Genomic DNA, 24,725 nt, shown 5'->3' on the forward strand with positions numbered 1-24,725 from the left:
AATATCTTTAAAAATAAAACATATTTTTGCATGGTGGAAACTGCATATCTAATGTGTCCATCAATAAGAATTATGATGATATTGATAATAATAATAATAGTAATTACCACTTATTGAACTCCGGTGTGCTCAGCACTGTGAGAGGCACTTTGTATAATCACAGGAAGAATAATTATAAAGTATCTACTACTTATTAAAAAGTTAGCATGTCTAGTCATTAGGCATGCATTTAAGTACTTTAATTCATGTAATGATCACAACAATTCTAAGTAGTTATTACTATTATCACATTTTATAGATGAAGAAACAGAGACTTAGAGAAGTTAAGTACCTGCCCCGCCCAACACCGTGAACAAGAAGAAAAGTCAAGATTCAAACCCATTGAATTCTAGAACCTTTTGTCTTTTCCATTACACGGTGCTACCTGCTCATTTATAAAAAGTACTGGTTCAAGTACCATTTCCAGCGAGGGTATTTATAAAGGTGAGGATGAAAGAAATGGTGCTAAGATAACCTGTTCCCTGTAAATGCCTTGTCTGTGGTTTGGAACAGAGTAACCCCGCTACCAAATTCCCTGAAGAAAAATATTGCTCACAGCATCGGGTAATCAGATGATGCTGAAATGGAAACTGGTTCACAACTACAGTGAAATTTGGGAGTAAAATACAATTTGCCTGTTGTTCATTTTTAAATATTCATAGCAAGAACGCATTCCCATTTTCAGCAATTAAATGGCTAAAATCTGCAACCTGATGTATTTACTGATCATGAACACTGCATTCCTAGAAGGACCTACGTTCAAATTAGCAACCCCGCAAGCTGTCGTTCCAGCGGAAAACCAAACAAATGAGACAGAAATGTTGCTGTTGCCTAGAGAAAAAATTTTCTCCACCACTTGTTCTGTTGTAGAGAAAGGCTGAGTCAAAATTAAGGATGCGTCAAGGACTTTGCCTGCAAACCAGCTAGAAGAGACGGAAATATCTGCAACATTTCCCCTCATTAGAAGTGTGTTGTAAGGGTTCGGTTGTGCCTTAAAGGTTAGATTTTACAATCACTTAATATTTCACTTGTCTTAAGAAACTCGCACAGAAAGGCAGGAAAAGGAAACAGATTAACAGGAACGTGAATTTATGAAGCGGCCCTGTGTTTTCAGTTCTGTGGTCATATGCAGCATATGCGACACCTATGAGTAGAATTATAGAAAACTGGGGCATCTTGTTCTTTGTGTTATTGACAAACCGTCTCCAGTGCCGCCTTCACCAGGGGCACCGGACATCTCTTTCGCATAAGGATGAGTCCTGACAACCCCAGTGAGAGCTCAGTGCCGAGCTCCCCAGGGCCTGAGGGGCTGGGTCCTCAAGTGGTTTGGAACAGACAAAGGACCGGGGGCTGCCAGGCAAGTGGTTCTCAGTGTCGTGTTGTGCCTGTACCAGCAGCATCCTTATCACCTGGGACCATGTTAGACATGCAAACAAATCGAAACTGGGGGTTGTATTCAGCAATCTGGGTTTAGCAACGACACCCCCTCCCCCACCCCGGTGATTCTAACCCCCCACTAAAGTTTGGGAGCTGCCCATCTACAGTCTGCACAGCCTCTTCTGTCAGCCCCTCCTTAGCTGCAGGCTCTAAGACCCTACTAGTATATCCAAGGACTCTGCCTTCATCCAGCCCAGGGCCTGTGCTGGCCTCAGCAGGGGTAAGTTAGCAGGTGCCAAAGAACCCGTTGAAGGGGCTCTGCAGTGGTCTTGCTGACTCAGACCCAGAGTGTGATGCCAGCTGTGCCATCCGGCCGCCATGCTGGCTGTGCTTAGAGGACTGCAGTTCCATCTGAAACTCCAGGCTAGACGGCTGAGGCCTGGTTCTTGCCACTTTCTCCCCCACCCCAGCTCCAGCCCCACTCCCAGGGGAGCCACCGGTGCTCTCAGATCTCCCTCCCATTGTCTGGACAGCCCAGAATCAGGAGGCTCCCTGATTCCGCCCACAGACTCTAAGGGCAACACCCTGCCCATGCAGTTCCACCACTGTCTTGGAAATAAGATCCCTGATCTAGATTACAGTTTGGCTGCTGGCTCTGTCCCGCCCCATCCCACCTCCCTGCTCTCTCCCCACTTCCTGGCTTTGTCCCTTTCCTCTCAGCCTGCTCATGCCCAGCATACCCAAGATAACTGAGCACCACTTGAGAATCTTGCAGAAAATTCTTGGCTACGTAGACTTGGCTACCAGCCCCTGCCTGGGGCTCTGCACTGAAAGGGTCCTGCTTCAGCCCAAGTCTGGCAGCCCCCTCCCATGGACCAAGCAGTCCTGGAGGCTAAGGAGACATGCCCACACGACGACTGTGTCCCATGCTCTCTGGGCACCCAGCACCTTGTAAGTCCCCTCCTCAATGGCTGGAGTCCATCTTCCTAAGGAGGAATGGTGCTTCAGGTATACCCCCTGCCCCCCCCACCCCCCCCACCCCCGCCCCAATACCTAAGGAGCAGTGCCCACCGGGCTTAGGTGTGTGAACTGGGGAACCTCCCCACCCTGTGCAGTGGTGGATGGTGTTGGGAGTGGGGAGAGAATGAGGGCTGGCAGGAGGCTGGGACCTCAATGTGTGCTCTTCTCAGGCCCCACAGATGCGAGGGGCAGGCCTGCACATGCAACCTGGTGACAATTAAACCAGATGACAGATGTCATGACACTAAGAGGAACTCAAGAGACACTGTGGAGTTAGTGCACCTGGCGGTCTGCTTTGGTCCCCTGCTGGATGCTCACAGCCCACCCGCACCTTTAACCCACTGTGCGGGTGAGGAAACTGGGACTCGGGGAGGTTAGGTGACTGGCCCACCATCTCAGGACCAGGAACTGAACCCGTGTCTGTTTGATCCCAGAGCTGGCGCACCTTCCCTACATGTGGCCATTTAGTTTCGTCTTAAATACTTCCAGCTACGTGAACTCACTACTCCTTTGATCCAATCTGTAATATTTCAGGCAAAGTAACTTGTTTTTTTCTCCTTTCCTTGAGCTTAAATCTCTCTGCAAATTTCAGCCATGTTTCCTTGTTCTGCCTATTGGAGGCTGCAGTTTTATCCCCTCCCCACACAACCACCTTTCAAACTAAAAATGGCAAAAATCCTCTGGGGTTTTATTCTCCTCACCTTTTCCTCCTAGTGGAGGATGTCCAGCCCACTTTCTAATCGGGCCTCTGAGGACAGATTCCAGTCACTGTCCCTCACAGCACCTCAGAGAGGTCATGGCAGGCACTAGTACAACCTATCAGAGGCCTCGGCTAGATCTGCACACGTGGGTAAACGTTCCCATCGTTGGCAATGCCCTCTCCTAAAACCCAAGCCTGTGGATGTCACGCGTCCTTGCCTGTAAAATGGGAATAATGACTCGCACCTGCCTCGTGTGCATCGCTGGATGAGTATTATTCTAGGTCACTGGCTTTGAAATGACCCCCTGAGCTGCAGAGCACTGTACAGCTGTGGGGTGACCATGGCAATGATGCTAATGCGCAGAAGAGGAGGCTGATCGGGGAAGCCCCCCGAAGCAGGTGCGGCAGAGAAACCCTCCCCACCTGCGCCAAGAGCTTAGTTCCTCCATCACTCCTCTTGCCAGGGCACAGGGCCAGGTGCTTGTGAAGGACGCCGAGGCACCCGCACAGCTCTGCGAGCCTAAAACTACATTAAAACAGCATGATGATATGCAAAAGGTGCCTAGAGGGCGGGATGGTTCTGTGCCCAGCAATGGAGCCAGCAAGCGGGTGAGCCCATGAGCATGCTGCCCAGAGTCAATGCTGGGAAGAGCTGAAGAATCTGCCAGAAAGAGGGGCAGAGTCAGGATCTCCACCTAGACTTCCTCAGCTCACTCTACTTCACCAGTTTCCCCTAGGTCCCTGGACGACATAGTGTCTGCTTTGCCCATGTGAATGCCTTGATCTACTTTAGGGAACATTTATTCCCATAATGGGACCACCCCCTCCCTCCTGCCCCCCTGGCTCATATACCCAACTAACTAGTAGACCACGTGGAAGTCTCCAATCCAGCATCGTGCTCTCCCTCCCCCCACAAAGCTGCTCCCTGGCACCAACAGCACCCAGCTGTTAAACCAGTCCCTTCCCTGACTCTTCCTCCACCCTCATCATCAGTCCTATCACTCATCCTCCTAAATACCTCTTTAAGGTGACGTCTCTCTCCATCCCTGCCATCTAATGCACACAACCACCATCTCTCAAAACTCTTTGCTGCCCCCACACCCATCCTCGCTTCGCTCCAGGTTGGTTTTCATGCTACAGCCAAAGTGATCTTTTTAAAACACAAATCTCATCATGCCCTGCTATTTAAAATGTGTCCATTGCTTTTAGGATGAAAAAAGCCAAATTCCTGGCCTGACCCTCCCTGCTTACTCTCTATCATCCTACCAGCCTGGACTGCTTTCCTTTACCTGTAAAACTGTGATAGGTCACTCATACCCGAAGTGTAGAAAATAGACTAACAGTTATGCAGCTGTCCCAGGTAAGCACTAGAGCAGAGCCAGGATCCCAACTGCCCATGTGCTTCTCCCCAGCCCTGCCTAAAAGTCACCGCCGTAAACTCTCTAATTATTCATTGTTCTTACTTTTCTTCATACTTTCGCCATTACGGTTGCATCTCCATAAAATAAAGTTTAGTGTAGCCTGTTTTGAGTTTTATTTCATTGGAACCATGCTGTAGCTATTCTTCCATGACCTGTCTCTTCTGCCCAACACTAATATCAGCACACGGAGCTACAGTTTGTGCATTTCTATTGACATACAGTATTCCAGTGAGTGAATACCCTTGATGCATGTATTTTTCTGTGGATGGACAGTTAGACTGTTTCCAGCTCAGAGCTTTTGTGAACCACCCAGCTAGAGTTTTTTCTGTGCCTTGAGGGTCCCATGTCTATCTTGCCTTGTGGCTCTCAGGAGGACTTGTTTTCCCTGCCTAGCCCCCTCTCACTGTCTCCACCCTGCCCTCGCTGCTGGTGCTGCCACTGCATCCTGACCTCACCGCCAGCACAAGGCCCACAACACTCATTCCTTTGCGCATGCAGGCCGGCACTCACTCAGGCACGTGCTAGCAGCTCCTCCAGGCTGACCCCGGGCTGCAGAGGCATGGAGTCTGGGGGAAGAAAGCCATCCTCTCTAAGCAAGTGAAGACACCCAACTCAGCAGGAAATGCACACCCTGAAGCCCGTCCCCAGCGGGACAGGGAGTGCTGCTGATTCTCACTGTGATGAGCTCGCAGCTCGGACGAGCTAGGGGTGGACCTTCCCGTGCTGAACTGTGCAGATTCCACCCTCTTCCCCACCCTCACATTAGCCTCTGTGGTGAGAGTTGCCAGCCTCTGTGATGCTGCTTAAAGGGAAGAGGAGAAAAAAAAAAAGGAAACTGTGTAACAAGAAAAGGAAAGAAAGCAGCTGGAGAATAATTTGGTGTGATAACCAAGAGCTTTCAAATGATTACTAAGACTGGCTTTAATTTTTATCTTTCTTTTCTTTTAATCTAGCAGATAATTAGAGGGAAAGCAAACCCGTCCCCACAGCCAAAGATGAACCTGTCACTGTTGGAGCTCCCTTCCCACTGACTTCACTAGCTCTTCCCTCACATTCTTTTTTCCTTAAAAAAAAAAAGCTGCCAGGTTGTATACATTTTTTCATTTAATTAAATGCATTCAGATGGGACATTTCCCATGGCAAAGGCTCTTAGGAGTAACATTTTCCCCTTCCTCCAATTTAAGAACTCCTCATTGCTCTGCGGGTTTAAAACATCCCACTGCAAACTCCCTTTTATGGATGAAGAAACCAAAGCTCAGAGAAGGGAGCAAACCGTACCATTTACGGCTGTAATGGCAGTGCCAGGATTCACCATGAGGCCTCTGACTCCAGGGCCCCTTCTCTAAGTCACTCTGCTCACCCCTGTGCACTAAAAACCCAGGTGGATCTCCAAGCCTGCTTCCCAGGGGCTCTCTCCATCCTAAGACAACATTCAAATTGCACACAGAGCTTTAAGCACAAGATGCTGGACATAAATGAAGCATCACCAACACGGAGGCAGACTCTGCCCCAGCCACTGATGAAAATGATGTTTAGAGTTGTTAATCAAAAGGGGAAATTACTGTCACACACACACACACACACACACAAAATGGAAAAGAAACTAAAACAGCATAAAAAATTATATAGCATGGCCCCAACTCTAAAACAATATAGAGAGAAGAAAAATTTACTGTTTTTATGAACTAAAGCATTAATCAAGTTTAAGTCTGGAGGTTGAATTTGCTGGAGACTGTTACTTCATGCTATATACTTTTTAACATTTCTAATTTTCTACAATAAGCACATATGATTTTTCTATGAGAAAACAATGTAGTAGGAAGTGTGTAACAGAGAAACACCTGTCCTCTCTACCCCAAAGCACCCAAAAGGAAGCATGGTTGGTGGTCCCGGCTGGCCATGGACCTCCCCAACCCTGCTAACCCCTTGGCCCAGCTTCCTGCCTCCATCCTTCCTCCCTCACTCAAACTTACACTTTCTCGCCAAACCAAGCTCAAGCGAATGCAACCTCTTGCCACCTCCAAGAAGCCCGCCATGATTACTCCAAGCCAGCTATTAGGTTGAACATATGAAAACTGACATTCTTGTAGATCCAAGGAAAGGTCTAATATTGGTGACATCATATGGTCGGACCTACTTCTTGGCTCACCCTGCCCTCTTCTGAACTTCGGAATGTTGCCAGCCTGGGAGGCACACTGCACACAAAAATAATTTTCTGTCTGGTACTGTTCTCTTGTCTCATGCGTAGATCCTGCTTTAAGTTGGTGTTCTCTGCACACTGGCTTATGTTTTATTCATTCTGGTTTTGAAGGTTATTGAAAATGAAATGGCCACAGAGCTTCCTCTCACAAGAGATAATCAATCAGGCACAGGCACTTACTCATGTTCAGTGCTTGCAGATAGAGATGAGTCCGTGCCCCAAAGTTTACAGGGAAGGCGGGAACCCGACCAGGTAATGATAACACCTCATGGACACACATCTCTCTGATGGGCTAAATACCTTCACAAACATTCTCCCTCAAGGCAAGAGTAAGACAGACCCGGCTTTATGTCTCCATCTGTTGCTCGTAAGTGGTGAGGTCTTGGGTGTGTCACTCAGCCTCTCCAAGTCTCAGCGTCCTCACTTACTAGTATAAACTGAGCAGTGATGGCACCGGCTGCATGCAGCTGTCGTGAGGCCGAAGTGGAGGTGAGTGGACACATTTTTGTGCTGCGCACGGTAAGCACTCCAGAAACAGCTGATGAAAGAGGCCGAGGAGCAGCCCTCACCTCCACTGTTTCTCTGATGAGAAAACCAAGCTCAGCGAAGTATAGTGACTAGTCTGAGGTCAAGTAGAATTGGTACCGAAACCTTGGTATCCTGAGCACAGGCCGCACCGCCTCCTTCCCAGCGTCAGCAGCTCCTGGTTGAAAGCACAGACACTTCGGGCTCACTGGAGCAAGGCGTAAGGAAGTTTCCAAGCACATTTGCTATCCCTTTACTACCTGGAGTGGCTCTGGAAGGGCCGCCACAGGATTCCGCACTGCACTTCCCCAGAAGGGGACAGACCAGCCATATGCTTGTCCGCTGTCCCATTTGCTCCCTGTGGACAGATGGGCTTGGCTTCTAATGGTTTCTGAAAAGACGCTCACATCAGCTCAGGAAATTCCACCTTCCCCATAAGCCTCAGAAATAGTTCCCGCTCAACTAACTTCATACAAAAGAGCTCATGCTGGTTACTTCTCACTTAATTCTTCCACATTTTTCAATGGAAGAGAGTTGTCTGGTGTTATGTCTTGCACACAACATAATGCACCTATCAGCAGTCATGTCCTGTCTGCTCTCACTAAAACATGCACGCACATTTTTCTAGTTTGCTGACTACCATTTAAAACGTGAGAACTTGCGAGGTTCGGAGGAGGGCACAGCGTATCTGAAGCCAGGACACCCAACCTTGGACAAAGTGCTTCAGCTCCCTGTAGCCTCTGTGATAAAAGGACTATTGGGTTCTTAACTTTTTGAAATTATGATGAATTTCTGGCCTTTTCTCCAGGAAAAACACACATAAACACACAATTCTGTGCAGTTTTGGGGTTCACAGATACCCTTAAATCCTTCCTGTACTCCTGATTAGAAACAAACTCTGGTTTCCTTAGCTTGACATTCAAGGCATCACCTCTGGCCTCTGGGTCTCCATCCCCCTTCCCAGGAGTCCCTCCTCTCTACTAATCCACTTCATACACTATCTCTCCAGCTGACTCAATTTCCCAGTTTCCCCCAATAGAGCCCTGTGCCTGGTCTCCTTCACCAGGGATGGCCTTCCATCCATTTTCATGCTTCAAATTCTATGCGCCTTTAAACCCATCTCCAGTGCCACCTCCTCTTTGTCAGTTTTTAATTTTTTTTATTTTTTAACTCTTCAGAAAATAATCTTTTCCTACATTTTCCTCCCTTGGCATTTTGTCACACTTTCCACCTCATAGATATTTATGTGTGAGTCTTGCCTCCTCAACTGGCCTGTGAGCTAATTCACTTCTATAGTCTTCTCCCTGGCACACAGTAGGTGCTCAATAAAAACTCTAAATAACCAATACCTGTTTCTCTAATGCACACATGGTATAACTGAAATGCAAGTGGATATGCAAATATTTATATCCCAGTGTACTAGATTCTTGACTTAGGATAAATATTCAAAGATGCTTGGGGTCTTGCCACAAAGGAATCCTTAGGAATCAACAAAACCCAAGAATTTCACCAAAATTTCAGCTGTGCACACATGGACAGGCCATTCTCGTGGAAAAAAGTGTTTCCAGAAGAACGCTCTCTGATAAGAAAGGTGATGTTCTACATGTATGAAGGTATATTTAGTTGAGATAGTTTAGAAACCTCTCTTCTAGTGTGGAGGGGATTTCAGTGGGACGTACTGCCAATTTAAGGGCAGAGGTCTGGGCTCGGAGGACCTCTGATTAATGTGCTCTCAACAATCCTCTCCAGGACAGGACAGAGTTACCATCCTCCTCTGATGAGCTGGATCTGAAACAAGACAATGGATGAAAGGACGTTCCTGGTGGAAGAAATGAGCCACCAGGCATAGAACAGAGCCACCAAGAGATTCCTTGATCTCTGTTCTCTTAGAATGTCTCGCCTCGCCTAGATTCCATGTGGAATGGACCTCAGATGGGGTTTCACCGAATATGTTGGTTCTCAACATGGCATAGGGGCCATCCTTGGAGTCAAAGTAAGAAGTGGAGCCTGAGCTCCCAGTGAAGCTCTCAGAGGACAACCCTCTCTGCATCAGGGCAAAAGCTGCCCTGCAGGCTGGGCCCTGCCTGTGTAATAAGCCTGGTTGTTATGGTGACAGGAGGTAAATGAAACTGGGAGAGGAGGGGGAAACGTTACTGTGGGAAAGGGGCCTCTGTGCCTTATATAAGGCAGGTTCCAAAAATACACTTTTGAATAGGAGGCAAGCAGTGTACACCCAGCTCCCAGGCACTGCATGGCATCAAGCAAGAAAATTCCCCCAGAGTCCTCCAAGCCTATCTCTGGCTTCATTTTTATTACTCTGGGGTCCTAACTTATTATGATTCCTGAGAAAGGAATCTGGTTACCAGAAATATCTACATTCCAGAAAAGGAGCAAAATATGAGTAAAATGGCTCCTTCAGGGGGTAAACTGACCTCCCCAAAATTAATCAATTGATGGCATCATCTTGTTTTTAAAATAAGCAGGGAATGCAATTTATTCACTTCTACTTCTGATCGAATTATAAAAAATTTTTTTTTCAAGCTACCCAAATACCTTTTAATAAGGGGGTGGGGGGAGAAATTTTCTGTTGATTTTCCTGATTTCCCTCCCTTACCTTATGAGCTTAGCTTTGAATTGAAGTAGAAGCTGAAGGTCAATGAAGCATTGTAGCAAAGCGAAGAGAACCCTGGGGTAGAAGTCAGGGGACCCACAGCTCATCTGCTCTGCCTCTAAACAGCTTATGATTTGGGGCAAGTACTGACCTCCTTCTTAGTTTCATCTTGTACGATTCAGAACCACTATACACACAATTCTGTTAGGCTGCCCCATAGCTGGTGACGTAGCTGTCACCGTCAGCATAACTATAAAGTCTGACTGGCCACCTGGTGACCTGAAGAACTCGAGTTTGTCTAAGGCTCTCCCCCATGTGTCATTTCATATGATGACCATGACAATCCAGCCCAGGAAATGCCATGATCCCATCTTATAGACAAGATCAGAGAACAAAGCCACTTGGCCAAGCTCCTGGAGCAATGATCGAAGATTGAGGACATCACCCCAGACCTGATGGATGCCATGTCCAGTGACTTGTGGACACTGCTCCTCTGTCAGGGATGCTTAGGAGGAAGATTCCTGGATGCTTAGGAGGAAGATTCCTGAACCAGGAAGTTGACTGGCATGATGGTTTCTAAGGTCCAATAAGCGGGTTAGATTAAACCAAAGGTTTTAAAAACTTCTTGTAGCAAAAAAGCTTCTTTCCCCTCAACAAAAAAGCTTCTTTCCCCTCAAATGAAATCTATGGTAGAATGCCAAAATAGAAGACAGATCATTCTGGTTGAAAAAGAGATGGCTTCCACCAAATGCCCATCAAGTGACAAATAAATATAAAATGTGGTCTATCCAAATAATGGAATATTATCTATTTATATTTTTTATTTATATAAAAGCCCACGTGACTGTCCGACCAGCCAGTAGCTATGATGCGCACTGACCACCAGGGGGCGGACACTCAACGCAGGAGCAGAAACCACAGGCATGGAAACATGGAACAGACTGATGAATCTCAGAGGGCAGGAAGAGATTAACCAAAGATCTTATATGCATACGTGCACGGATTCATCCACTGGTAGGATCCCTCGGCCTGGCCTGTGCCCTCTTGTAGTCCAGGACCCCTTGCTCCTTACCGCCCTCTGCTCACTGCTCCTTAGCACTGCTGTGGAGGCGGGAGAGGCTCTTGCCACCGCCACTACGTTCACCAGCCATGAGCCTGGCTTCTGGCTGAGCGGCACTCCCCCTGTGGGAGCGCACTGACCACCAGGGGGCAGTCCCTGCATTGAGCGTCTGCCCCCTGGTGGTCAGTGCACATCATAGTGACCGGTCGTTCTGGTAGTTCCACTATAACAGGTTGCTTAGGCTTTTATTATATAGATGTTATCACAGTTCCAAATAGTTCTCATATGACAGTGATTTTATTCCTAACCCAACAAATAAATATGCCTGGTCCTGTTACATCTTGCTATTTGGAAACAGATGTTTCCATTGGCAACCAGCATCAATGTCAAAGTGACCTGGTAGCTTCAGTTTTAGGATATATTATTGGTTTTAAACTCAAAATTCTGCTTTAAGTATACAGAAAAGATAACAGGAAATAAGCATTATTTTTGTGTTTTTTTAAAATGTTTTAGTAGATAACTTTATTGTTGGGTAGTAAACGAAGCATTATTAAGTGCCTACTATATATTACAAATTTTGCACATTGTTTCATTTAAATGTTATTATCCCCATTTTATAGAAAAGTATACTGAGGCTCAAAACTGCTTTGCAACATCCCACAGTCAGAATTTGAATCTCAGTCTCTCTAGATCAAGAAAAAGCTCTTTCAACCATGCCAAAGGGTATCAGCAAGTTCTCGCCCTGGAGAAGGCATGAGGACTGATTTCAGTGCTGCCACGAACATGACTGCAGCCTACAGGCCCCCGAGGTGTGTGAAGATGCATGATGCACAGACACACGCATCCCAGGCCCTTCTAATGCCCCCTCTGCATCTTCTCAGAGGAATTTAGAGATCTGAGCAGTTCTGGCAACTATCTACCTTTTGCCTTCAGTCTGTGCAGAAAAATGAAGACCCACCTCAGCAGTCTTGCTGACAAAATGTACTTAAGAAGGAAGTACTGAGGGACAACTTTTACTAACAAGTTGAAGAGAAAGGCTAGCATACCATTTGTTTTCAAGAGTTTAGGTCACATCCTATGCAAACGCAAAAGCTCTACTCTCTAAAGGTAACTTCCAGCTGAGAAGTCTATGTGACATCATTTCCTACATTTGGAGTGACATGGTCTCAGATGTGGACATGGGTAATTCAGTGCAACCCTGTGCCTTTTTTGTGGCCATAAACATGGTGCTTTTCCAAGCTATTCTGAAACATTTCTACACAGAGGAGTGGAGACCAATTTCAGCCTTTTTCTCTGCCTAGTAAAGTTATCAAAATGATCATAATAATCTCTTGTGTAGAAGTGCACCTCACAAATTACAAAGTGCTTTCATGAACAATCATTGCTGTTTTTTAAAGATAAAATTAAGGGAAATATAAATAATCACATTTAGCTATTAACATATACCCTTAATATTGTATGTAAAGAAAGGGTGAGATGAAAGAATTTTTATATTAGAATTGAAGTCAGGTTCTTGAAGTTCAAACTGCTCCTGGTTATCAATTAAAAGAAAAGTCAATGCTTTTTAAATTAAAGATGAAGTGCTGCCACTTATGACTTAATAAGTTATAAATGCCTTTCCCATCCTTCCTAATGGCCCTGTGTCCCACTGCTATTAAAAATCACATCCACAGCTCACGTGAGCTATGCCGAATGCCAGGTGTAGGAGGTAAAGCAAACAACTTAGAACAAGAAAAAGAAAGCAAATCACGTTCAGATCCACTTAATGCAAAAATGATTTTGGTGGCAGAGTTTGCGAGGACTGGGACCACACAATGGCCTTTGAACTTGTACCCACCGAAGGAACCAGAATGCTAATGTGTCAAGGTCACCTTTAAAAAGCTTGTACCACCATGCCACCAAAATCTCACCACAGTCTTTCAAGACCTAATCTCTACTGGTGAGATCAATAACCATTAGATACTCGTCATAGATTTTCGAGAAATGAGTTGTATTGCAATTAATCTGACCAAGCTGCATTAATCTGCCGCTTTTCTTTAAAGATGGCTGAAGAACGCAGCTGCAAGCATGCACACATGGACATTGTCTGGCTGCGATAGTGTTTGAGTTGCTCCGAGGACTTGGCAGACCTGCCACGCTGTCACTTTAAATGTCTAATCGGTGAAAGCCACATCTGGCAGGCTCGGCCCATGCAAATGAGAGGTGACTGTCCTTGGCTGAGTCTTGCCAACAATGACAGTGTGCACCTCACACAGTGAAGTGCACTATAGAGGGGAACTCAGTCAAGCAGGCACCACCCAGCCTGACTCAGAGTATGTAAGACAAACACTCCATCAGAGTGGCATTTCCTGCAGGGCAGTGGTGCCAACCATGGCTGCATGGTAGAGTCGCCTAGGGAACCTCAAAAATGTCTGTGGCCAGGCTTCCCGCCCTGGCTAGTGAAAATCAACATCTGTAGAAGTGGGGGGAGGCCTCGCACTGGTGTCTCTGAAAGCTCTCCAGATGATTTGAGAATGCAGCCAAGGGGAGGGCAGTACTGCAGGGTGGTTCTAACAGTATTTGAGCTTGAGCCCAGTTGGTGAGGGGCTGCAGTCCAGGAACCTGCAAAACACCACTTGCTTAGGGAAGTCAGCATTCCTCACAGCCTTGATCCATAGCTGACAAGCGCTTTACTTGTCTGGGAGCATTTGGGTCGATCTCATTTGTCGGGGGTACGGGGAGTGCTATTTGAAATGCCTGTCTTTGATTTTTCTGCCTAAAACCACCACAGTGATATTTACTCAACCCTTATTTTGTGGAAGCCAGGAATTTAGGGAAAGCAAAACAAACAAAATACCCAAGTGAAATGTCATTCATTTCAGGGGTGATTCCATGGGAGGGGGGCATGCTTTCACCAACATCCCAATATGACGTTCACTGGGTAGGTGGGACTGACAGGAACTATAACTGTTGTGAATATTATAGAAGCACCAGAAGTCAATAAACTGGCTCTGCAAATGTTGACATGAAAAGTTTATTCTGCAAAGAGTGCAGCCATCGTGAAGAAAATAAAAAGGAAGCAATCTTTACTCACCACGTCCATGGTACCTATGGCCCTCTTTTGATTTGTTTTACTCTCTCCCTCTGCTTGAGGATTTCAAAGAGAAGCACCACGTGAACAATGGTGGGCAAGAGGAGACCCCGTCACTAGGGGGAAGTGGGCTTTTAGTGAGACTTTCAGATTCAGATAACAACTAGCTACAAATTCATGGGCAAGTCTCCATCTCCTGAGTCACTATGTTTGGAGCCTGATATTCATAAATGAAAAAATGATTCATTCGATTATTTCATATGTAAATCTCACTCATGACCTTAACATGTTCCAAGAACTTAACTTACCTGCTGCATAGGGCATGGGGAGCAGTGCTGATAGAAACAGATGATATAAAAGCACTTACTGGTTCTCTCTTTTCTTCCTCAGTGGGTCCATGAGGCGCAGGGTGTCTCTGATCACGGCCACTTTCACCTCCTCATCGACAAGGCTGGGGACATTTTCAAACACCCCTGGAGAAAGCTTGAATGGTAAGAATTCCATGTTACAGTGGAGAGACTCAGGGATTCAGTATCAAGTGACTGTCAGTACCCAGTGGTCGAGTTTGCTTATGTTAACTAGACAAGAATATTTTAAAGGCTCCCTGTATATGACCTTAAAAATGTCAGTTTCCTCTTACAAATTAACAAAATGCATGAGGAGGAAAAATAGTAGTATATTTTTTTGATTATTACAATTATACATGCTCACTGTAGAAATTTTAAAAATATCGAAAGGAGTTAAGAAAATTAAAAGAATCCACATAAGCCCCCTAAAACCTATTACTAGTATTTGGTGTATTTCCTTCCAGTCTTTTTAATGCATTTTTTTCGGGGCGGGGGGGGCATATAACCACTGTTAAATGTACTATTTATCTTAGTGATTCAAGCATGTCGACATGGCTAAATCATATTCATAGAATTTCAATTAGTTCATCTCCCGAGGCTAATTAGTTCATGTCAAAACTGATGAAAAGGCTCAGCTGCTTCTACATTTCCAGATCTTAAAAATTGGAAGAACAGCATGCTGGGAAATTACCACAGGTCGGATAGGTCTTACATTAATAGACTATGTTCAGAGCTCAACAAAACTGGAGTTATTTAGACTCGAACAGAACTTTGCTGTGCATATTTGGGAATGCTGAATCTTGTTTAGCCAAGTGAGTAATATGAGAGCAGAAACATCCAGCTGTACGGCAATATATTCAATGAGATACTCAAAAGACTTACTTCTTGCTCATGTTCAATTCTCATGCTGGGATTTGCATTAACTTCAAGTAGTATAGGCTTCAGATTTTTCATTAGAAGAATGTCAAAGCCTAAAATCTGCACAGGATAAAAATAATTCAGAATTACTCCCTCTAGCTGCAATTTCTTTTCAGGAATTGGGGTTGGTGTAAAGGTCAGTAAAGTGAAAATAAATTGAAATGTGGCCCCCAACCTGGGCCTTGACCCTGGCTTCTCTTGTCTGCAGCCCCTCTTCCTCTGGGCATACTTGTCAAGCCAAATGGACGGCAGAACATTTTATAGGAGCCTTGATAATGGGATGAGTTCCCACAGTGCATTGCAGCACTATCACCATCATCTGAAGTGCTACCGATGATGACCTCGTTCTTCTTTAACAGGTTTTTCATTATGTTAAGGATCAGTAGTAGTCCATCAACTTCTCCCTCTCCTTTTGTTCTCCTCTATTAAGTTGCTTCTTAGCTAGATCTCTGAAAACCCAAGGCTACCTTTCTTAACCTTGGGTGTATATCAGTATCACTTAAGGACACCTTTCACAACCACTGTGCATCCCCAATCCACACCTCTGAGTCAGAATCTTCCAGAGTGGAATGCAGGCAAATGTATGTTGAATAACAAATTCCCCTGATGATTCTGATATACTATCTTAGCTAAGGAGAAGGGAGTATTTATTAAGCACCTACTAGGCACCAGTAACTTCATTATCTCATTTAATCCACGTGACAGTGTATTTGAAGTAGAGATTATACTCTCCATGAAGCAGAAACTGAGTCTCAGAAAGGCCAATGGATTTCCCCAAGACCGCCTCCCTAGTAAGTGACAGAGCCGAACTTCACACCCAGCTAGGACAGGCTACGTAATTTGTGGGACCCAATGCAAGATGAAAACACAAAGCTCCTTGTTCAAAAAGTATTAACAATGTCACCATAGTGAGAACAGAGCACGAAACCAGGCACGGAGCCCTTCTGACCACGGGGCACTGGGTGATTGCGCAGATCACATGCTCATGAATCTGGCCCACACCCAGAGCTAACTCCAAAAGCTAACCATTTGTTGGCCATCTGCCCTTGAACCCAACATGCTGACTTGGTGAGGCTTTCTCCTCTTCTAGCCTCTTTCAATTCCTTACAAGCCCTAAGCCACCCGTGCATCTGCATGAAACAACCCTTCACCTAGATAATTCCTCCTCATCCTTGAGATCACAGGTCCTAATTAGATTTAGACTCAGACAGTGAGGATGTCAGACTCTTAAGAGACCTCTCATTATCTCTACAGGAGGTGATAAGATAGAAAGCTTATAACATAATTGATGCAATCCCAAAGTTTCAAAAAATAATGTGGAGAATAAAGAAAAGAAAAAGATATAGCTGCACCCTCCTCTGTAGACTCAAGAAGACCGGGGGTGGGGGGGGGTGGGGAATTCATTTACTTGTCTAGATAGAATATGTATCAGTTAAATGATAATTATTAAACTGTGGCTTTATCCTTATTAATGAAATCAGAGCCTAAATGACCATTTGGGGGGATAATTCAAGACCAAATTATTCTTCAAAGAAGGGCAATAAGGATGAGAAGCTGGGAAAAGTCATCCTCACTCTATTTTTCTTTCCCTGGTCATGAAATGAAAAAAAATGGTAATCCAGTAGAAAATGTTACATGTATTATAGATCTGCTTAATAATATATGACAAGTGGATATGAGTGATGAGGCCTTTAAGAGACTCTGGTGACATCATCCGTCTAACTTCAGACCTGGTCTGAGACATGTGATGTGGATGAGGCCACAGGGAATGGCGGGCTGCAGTACCAATGTTTATCATCCTTGGTCATCAACGTTTATTTTTTGCTACATCTTAGAAGTTTGGATTCCCACTTTCTCAGCCTGCTGGGCTCATTCCAGTTCAACACACAGCGGCTTCGTGAATGTAAAGCTATAGAATGTTGGAGAAGGGGTGACAAAACCTCATCAGCCATACTGACCTGAATCTGTCAGTGGCATATTTTCCAGAACCCAAACTTTGGTGCCTGTAATTGAAGATGTTGGGTGCATGTAGTTGAAAAATGGTTTGGAGTCAGAAAGACCTAGGCTGCAATTCCAGCTCAGTCTCTCATTCTAGTTAAACAACTCTGGTATGGTGCTTAGCCTCTTGGAGCTCATTTACCTTGTTTATACTAGTAAATGGAGATAACAGTGGCTACCTTGCCGGGCAGTTGATCATGGAAGGAAAAGGTACCTAGGACTATGTTCATCATACAGGAGGTATGATGAATCAACATATGCTGACTCCCTTTCCAGCTTCCTACTCGTCTCACTGACAGGAAATGGCATCTGTGGCTTTGGAGTCCAGAGGAGCTAATTTCAAATTTTAGTTTTGCCTTTAAATTGTGTATCTACAGGCAAGTTCCTTAGCAGCTCTAAGCTCCAGTTTCCTCACCTGTAAAATGGCAATAAGAACAGTCCTTACCTTAGTTCATTCATATGTAAAATAGCTATTGAAATGCTCCCTATGTCCTGGAACTATTTTAGCTTCTGGAAATACAGTGATGAACTAGACCAAGTCCCTGCCCTCATGAAGCAGGGAAGCAGGACCAAATAAAGATAGAATGTATTTTGCACAGTGCCTAAGTGTAAGTATTTAATGAAAGTCAGCTTTAGTATATGTATTTTTTCACAAGTTCAAGGAAATATGAGTTGTTTTCTTTTCAAAAGTTCAATAAAATATGTTGCACCAATGGATCTCAATAAACAGAATCATAGAATGGGAAGGAGCTTAGAGTGGATCTTGTCGTAAAATCCAAGAATGATGAGCTGGCAGAAAATTGGGATTTACTTGATCCAGTGTTTTTCAAAACGGGGTGTTTTTCTTTCTGGGAAAGCACTGGAGAGGCCAGATCAGATCAACTTTTACCTATATTCCATACTGGGGTTCCTAGGAAAAAAAATTCCATTGAAAAAAATTACTAATCTAGTCTAATACCTGCTTTGTGCAGACCAGAAACCTGCAGCTTAGAAAGGGGGAGGCCTCTCTCTGGTTCCATGGAAGAGCAGGAATTGTCAAATGGTAAGAGAGAGAGAGAAGAGAGAGACCTTTTCGATTATGTGATACTCTGCCCTCCTCTAAGTAATTCAGTCAGCAGGTATGTGTTGCTCACCTCCTACTTGAGGGGTCCCTGGGGATTCAAAAATCTCTAGCCTTCATCTCTGACTTCTAGTAGCTTCCAAAGTTGGGGAGAACACTAATGTGAAGGTTCCAAGCTACATTCCAAGGAGAGGGGATTCTTTCCTGAGATCCAAAACTACACATCCTCCTGCATCCAGGGCATTCCAACTGAGGTCCCAGACTCCTCAAATCAAACACCTCCAAGCTCACTATCTGTGGTCGGCAACCTCTAAGGTCCCAATGACCCCAACCTCCAGGTGTTCATGCCCTTGCATAATCCCCTCTCTTTGAGTGTGGACTGAACCTGGTGACTTCTTTCTAATAATATAGGGCAGAAATGATGGGACGTCACTACCAATATTGGGTTATAAACTATCGTGACTTCCACCTTGGCATGCATTCCCTTAACTCTCTTGCTCGCTTACTCTGAGGGAGGCCAGCCTCTGTGTTGTAAGCTGCCCAATGGAGAGGCCCAGGTGGGACAACAGCCGGGGGCAGGAAGGGGGGACCTGAGCCAGCAGCCATGTGAGTGAGCTTGAAAGAGGATCCCTTCCCAGTAAAGCCTTGGGATGACTGCAGTCCTGGCCAACATGCTCACTGCAGCCTTGTGAGAGACTCTGAGCCACAGGCAGTTGGCTAGGCCTAGACTGCTGATCAACAGAAACTGTGAGACAATAGTTTACTAGTTTAAGCTGCTAAGTTTGGGGGTAATTTGTTACACAGCAATAGATAATTAACATACCATCTTTCTAAAGTCGACTTTGCCCCCAGTATTCCTTATCCACCCAATCACACAAGCCAACAATTTCTCCTTCATCCTTTCTATCTACCTGCACACCAACTATTGCACATTCTACCTCCCAAGAACTGTCTAGATCTTCCCTCTCCTCACTGCTCCTAGTCTGGATTAGGTCTGCACCATCTTGCACTGGGACTTTCCCATTTGTTTCCCTGATCCCAAACTCACCCCTCTAATTCAGCAGGCACAGGGGGCTGACACAGTATTTTTATAAAATGCAATTCGAATATCAACACTCCTCTGCCTAAAATCCCCACCTACAGAATGAAGTCCACATTCCTCATACAATTTCCTCTATGATCTGGCATCTGTCTCACACTCAGCTTTATTTCCCCCACTCACTACTGCACATCTCAGGCTCCAACTGTGCCAAACTATGAGTAGTTCTAGAATGCTTTACTCCCCTCTGCCTTTATACTATTTTGCCTGGAAGACAAGTTTACTTATCAAATATTTAATGAGCACCTACTAAATACTAGGTACTGTTCTAGGCACTGGGGATAAAGCAGTGAACAAGGCAAAGAATGTTTTAACATCCTTCCCTTTTGGAGCTTACATTCCAGTGGAGAGACACACACAACATGGGAATTATGAACTAATGCAAGGTAAGAACATTGAATGTAACAGTGGGGGAAAGGGAGGGTCTGGTGGTTTAGATAGGATGGTCAGGAAGTCCTTTCTAAGATGACATTGGTCATCCCACTGTCTTCTGACTTGTATAGTTTCTGATGTGAACTTTTTGGTTACATTAAGTGGTTACATTTTAAAGCCCATTTGCAAGAGTTGCTTATGGAATGGATGTAGAAAGGAGGAAAAATAATAACTAAGGATGACTCTGAACACAATGTGTGTTTATTTTCTCTCCAGCTGCTTTTAAATTTTCTTATCATCATTGGTGTTCCAGAATTTAATTATGATAAGCCTTGAGTGTGCATGTGTGTGTATGTGTATGTATCCTACTTGGAGCTTCTCAAGCTTCTTGAACTGTGGGGTTTATATTTTTGTCAAATTTGGAAATCTTTGGCCATTTCTTTAAACATTTTTCTGTATATTCCCTGTCTCTTCTGCTCAGGGAACTCCAATTATACATGTTAGACCACCTGCTAATTGTACTACAGGTCACTGATGGTCTGTTCATTTATTTTTCCTGCCATTTTCCTATCTCTGTTTCATTTTGGATACATTCTATTGCTATGTCTTCAAGTTCACTGATCATTTTTCCTTCAGTGTCTAATTTGCTGTTAATCCCTTCCAGTGAAATACTCATTTCAGTCATTGTATTTTCCTCTCTAGAAGTTCCATTTTGGTTCTTTTTACTAGTAATAACTTCCATTTTCTCTTCATTAAGCTCATATTTTCTTTAAAAATTTTGTACATAATCATACACCTTAGCTCCCTCCTTTTTAGAATTCTGCTCACAGAATTCCAGCCACCTCAGCCTTCCCAAAATTTGATCTCCATTTCCTCAACTCATTGAGGTCACAGGGGTCTGTTTAGGTTTTTCTCTCCCTGGGCCCATGTTCCAGAAATTGCCCCAAACAGAAAACCAAGGCCACTATAGTTTTATTCCCTTCTTCCTCAGGGATCCCAGTGCTGGGCTGTCTATTGTTCAAAGTCTTAAAACAGTTATTTCATGCATTTTGTCTGGTATTATACTTGTTTGCAGGGGGTTAGGTCCAGTCCTTTTTTTTTTTTAATGTATTGGTTTTGTATGTATAGGTCCAGTCTTTGTTACTCCATCATGACCAGAAGCAAAAGTCTCAAGAGGTGATATATGAACAGGGACTGAATGAAGTGAGCAAATAAGTGATTTGGAGAGCTAAGCTAAAGCACTTCAGGCTGAATGAACAACAAGAACAAAGGCCACTTTTGAAGAACAGCAAGGAGCAAGAGTGCGAGCGAGTAGTAGGAGATGAGGTCAGGTAAAAAGACAATGGACAAATCATGCAGCATCTTGTAGGCCATGGTAAGGAGCCAGGATTTTAAATGCAACGAGAACGCTATTAGTGAGTTTGCACAAGGGAAGTAATTTGATCTGACATGTTTTAAAAGAATCACTTTGGTTACAGTGAGAAAAGGAGGCTATAGATATAAGAGTGGAAATAGGGGCATCAACTAGGAGGCTACTGCTGTGGTATAAGTGCAAGGTGATGGCTGCCTAGACTGTGATAGTGGCAGTGGAGCTGGTTAGAAGTGGTTACATTTTAAAGCCCATTTGCAAGAGCTGCTTATGGAATGGATGTAGAAAGGAGGAAAAATAATAACTAAGGATGACTCAGATTTTTGTTCTGAGCAACTAATTGAATGCTATTCATGTACTGAAGCAGGAAAGACAATGGAGAGTTGTTTCAAGAGGGAAATCAAGAGTTTCATTTTGGACATGTCAAGTGGGAGATGCCCACTAGAAATCCAAGAAAGAAGATTAAGTGTGCAGTTGGTTATACCAGTTTGGAGCTCAAGGAGAGGTCAAGACTGGAAATACAAATTTAGGAGTCAAGGGTACATAGCTGATCCTTAAAAGCCCTGGGGCTGGATGAGATCAGAGAGTGATTGTAGATAAGAGGGGAGCTCTCCGAGTATTGAGTCCTGGGAATCTCCAACACTGACAGGTGCAGAGGAAGGGGCTGAGAGGCAGGAGGGAAACCAGGAGAGCGTGGTGTCCCTCACCTTTTTCTGCTTGGTGAATTCTTCATGCTGTAAGCTCCTGCTTAAGCATCTCCTCCTCTGAGCAGCCTTCCCTGATTGAGTTAGGCAGTTAGTGACTCCCTTTTCTGTGCTCTCCCAGCATTCTGCACATACCCTCTTGCAGCACTTATTACAAGGAATTGTTAATTCCCACATATTGGTTTTCCCCACTCTGCTGTGTACCACTTAAGGGCACATACATACCCACATACCCCACAACTAGCTCATCTCAGTGAGTACCCAGGGCGTATGTGAGAGTCTAAAGGGAAAAAAAAAAAAGCCCAATATCAGAAGTGGTCAAGGAAGGCTTAACAGAGAAGGTGGGATTTGAGCAGTATCTTGTTGGAAAGCATTGGATTTCTTCCAACAAAATTACAAGAATAGGAGAGAGCATGGCAGGCCAAGACAGAAGAGAACAAACACAAATTATGTCCAAGAGACAGGAATTGGCTCTATTTGGTGAGCCTGCAAGGTTCAGGAAGGGTAGAGGGAAGTGAGGTTGGAGCCAGGCTGGGAGGCAGCCAACACTAGGCTAAGGACTTGGTTCTTAAACTAGGTTCCTAGGAACACTGGTGTTCCATTATGTTTAAAATGTGACAATTTCATGGTTTCATATAACCTCAAGGCGCTTCCTCAGAGACAATTTTGAGAACTGTTGTTATAAATAACAAGTGATATAATAATTAAAACTGTCATTTATTAAGTGTTTACTGTGCCAAATGTTCCATGTGGCTTTCTCTCATTCAATCTTACAACAGTTCTGTGAGGTAGACACAAATAGTATCTCTACTTACAGATAAGGAAATTGGGGTAAAGAGAGGTTAACTTGCCAAGCTTGCAGCTAGAAGTGCTGGAAGGAGGAGCTGGGATTAGCTCAAACCCAGGGCATCTGAGAACGAAACCCAAGGCCTTGCAAGACCCGTAGACTGTTTCTTCCCCTCCTTCCCATGGGCTGTCTGGGGCTGAAGGGGGAGGAAGAAGTCACAAGAACAATGAAGAAAGAGGAGAAGCACCAGAGGATCTAGGGAAGGTGTCTCCTCCAGACATGGGGGGGAAGGTCACGGCCAAGGAGAGAATTAGACACGGAGCTATAGGCAGACAGAGACCGAGCAATGGAATTGGGATAGGATGTTCTTGAACGCTGAGCTGGAAACTTTCCCTCTGCCTGTGCATTTCTGCCACATGAATCATCTATACCCAGACAGACCTCACTGTTTAAGCCAAGGTCACACTTCTGCCCTCAAGAAGACTGACATGAGGATATGTTGCTGGGGGCGGCCAGGGAAATGACAGGGGGAAAGGCCAGAATGACAGGGCGGCCACGTTCCTAGGCAACACATTACAGGAAACCTGCCCACAGCCTGAGCTATGCCAGCAGCTGCTATGGACCATCACGATTTCCCAAGTAGTTATTGTGGCTATGATTGGAAAGGGGTCGCAGTCACATGTTTAAGATAAATGTAATTTTATTGGCTGGGGTTTATGTCCTGGAATGCTGCAGTCTGGGCCAGGCCCAAGCTACAAGTAAAAGAGGCTTCATAGCAAAGAAATAATGCATCATACTGTACATGCACAGAACATTATTACAGTTTGCAGAGCCCTGCATAATCTTCATCTCATGTGAGTTGGGCAACAAGCCTGTAAGGTAGTTGAGGAAACTGAGGCACAGAGAAATTAAGTGACTTATGCAACATCACACAACAAGTCAATGGCAGAACCATATGTTGTCCCCAAATCTTTGGGTTCCAAGTTAATTCAGGTGTATGAAACTCAAACTAATAAGTGTTTTAACAAGTGATACGAATAAAAAAAGCAAGAGAGGACTCCAAGGAGAAAAGGATATTTTATCAATTGCTGTGAGTCTGAAATGTGTGGTGACCACATTTCAAATACCTAACACTTTCTAGTTGTCAAAGCCTTTTCACCTACATTACTTCACAACGCTCCTAGGGAGGCAGGTAGGGAAGTAAGTGGTCATTCACAAAGAAACAGAGGCCCAAGAGCTCCCCCTGGAGTTTACTTCTGGTACTGTGCTCCTCCCCCTGACCCCAGGCCTGGAAGCATTTAGTGTGGTCAAGCAATAGAAAATGGTCACAGGACTGTGGTTCCATTTGCTAGATGTGATCTGTCCAAACCAGTGGCTCTCTCCCTGTCTGCCCTCTAGTTCCCCACAGCTTGGGTCCCTGGTTCCGCCCAGTGGCCGCCTAGGCCGCCTGTCCACAGCAAGACAACCGCCCTGAGCCTCTACCCTGCACTCTCACTGTGCCAGGGATCTGTGGCTTGGCCATGCAGGCCAGGCCCACATGATACTCCTGGAATAGATGTCATGGCCAAACAGATGTGACCACACAGTCCCCCGGGATGACCCCTGGATGCCTCCACGTTGCAACTGTCCCCTTTGCCCTAACGTATTGATGGCTCCGGCCAGGCCCTGTTTTTTCTGGTGCTACCTCTAGGTTCTGCCCACTGACCCTTACTAATGCCATAAGCTACGTACCTAATGGCTGAGCTGGACATCCTGCCTGGGAAGCAAAGCCTGGGAGTCCAAGAGCCTACGGACAGGTCTCTGGATGACAATTAGCCCCTCCTGAAACTGATCATTGCCTGAATTCCCCCCCCCCGAAAGGGTTCCCCCAGCCTGCCTGAAAATCCTGCTGACCGGTGCCCAGCGCCTGCAGTAGCTTCCTGGAGTGGAGCCTCCCTGCCCCTCCGGGACCAGCCTCCTCTCCAGCTGTTACTTCCCTGTCACAGTTTTAGACAGAGGACTAGAAACAACCCTAGTGTGCATTGACAGGAGACTGATGAACAAACTGT

At 45.1% G+C, this 24,725-nt stretch overlaps 1 protein-coding gene across 2 annotated transcripts in view; it reads right to left on the reverse strand.

Moving 5' to 3' along the window:
* TTLL11 (tubulin tyrosine ligase like 11) overlaps positions 1 to 24,725 on the reverse strand; it is a 212,580-nt gene that overhangs the window by 87,558 nt on the left and 100,297 nt on the right. For both annotated transcript variants that reach the window (XM_014457912.2, XM_023755957.1), the window contains 2 exons: positions 15,253 to 15,348; positions 14,391 to 14,506 (listed from right to left, as the gene is read on the reverse strand). In XM_014457912.2, the coding sequence (XP_014313398.2) occupies positions 14,391 to 14,506; positions 15,253 to 15,348 (212 nt within the window). The remainder of the gene's footprint in view (positions 1 to 14,390; positions 14,507 to 15,252; positions 15,349 to 24,725) is intronic.

Source organism: Myotis lucifugus, unplaced genomic scaffold (assembly GCF_000147115.1).
Source record: "Myotis lucifugus unplaced genomic scaffold, Myoluc2.0 scaffold_87, whole genome shotgun sequence".
Classification (NCBI taxonomy): domain Eukaryota; kingdom Metazoa; phylum Chordata; class Mammalia; order Chiroptera; family Vespertilionidae; genus Myotis; species Myotis lucifugus.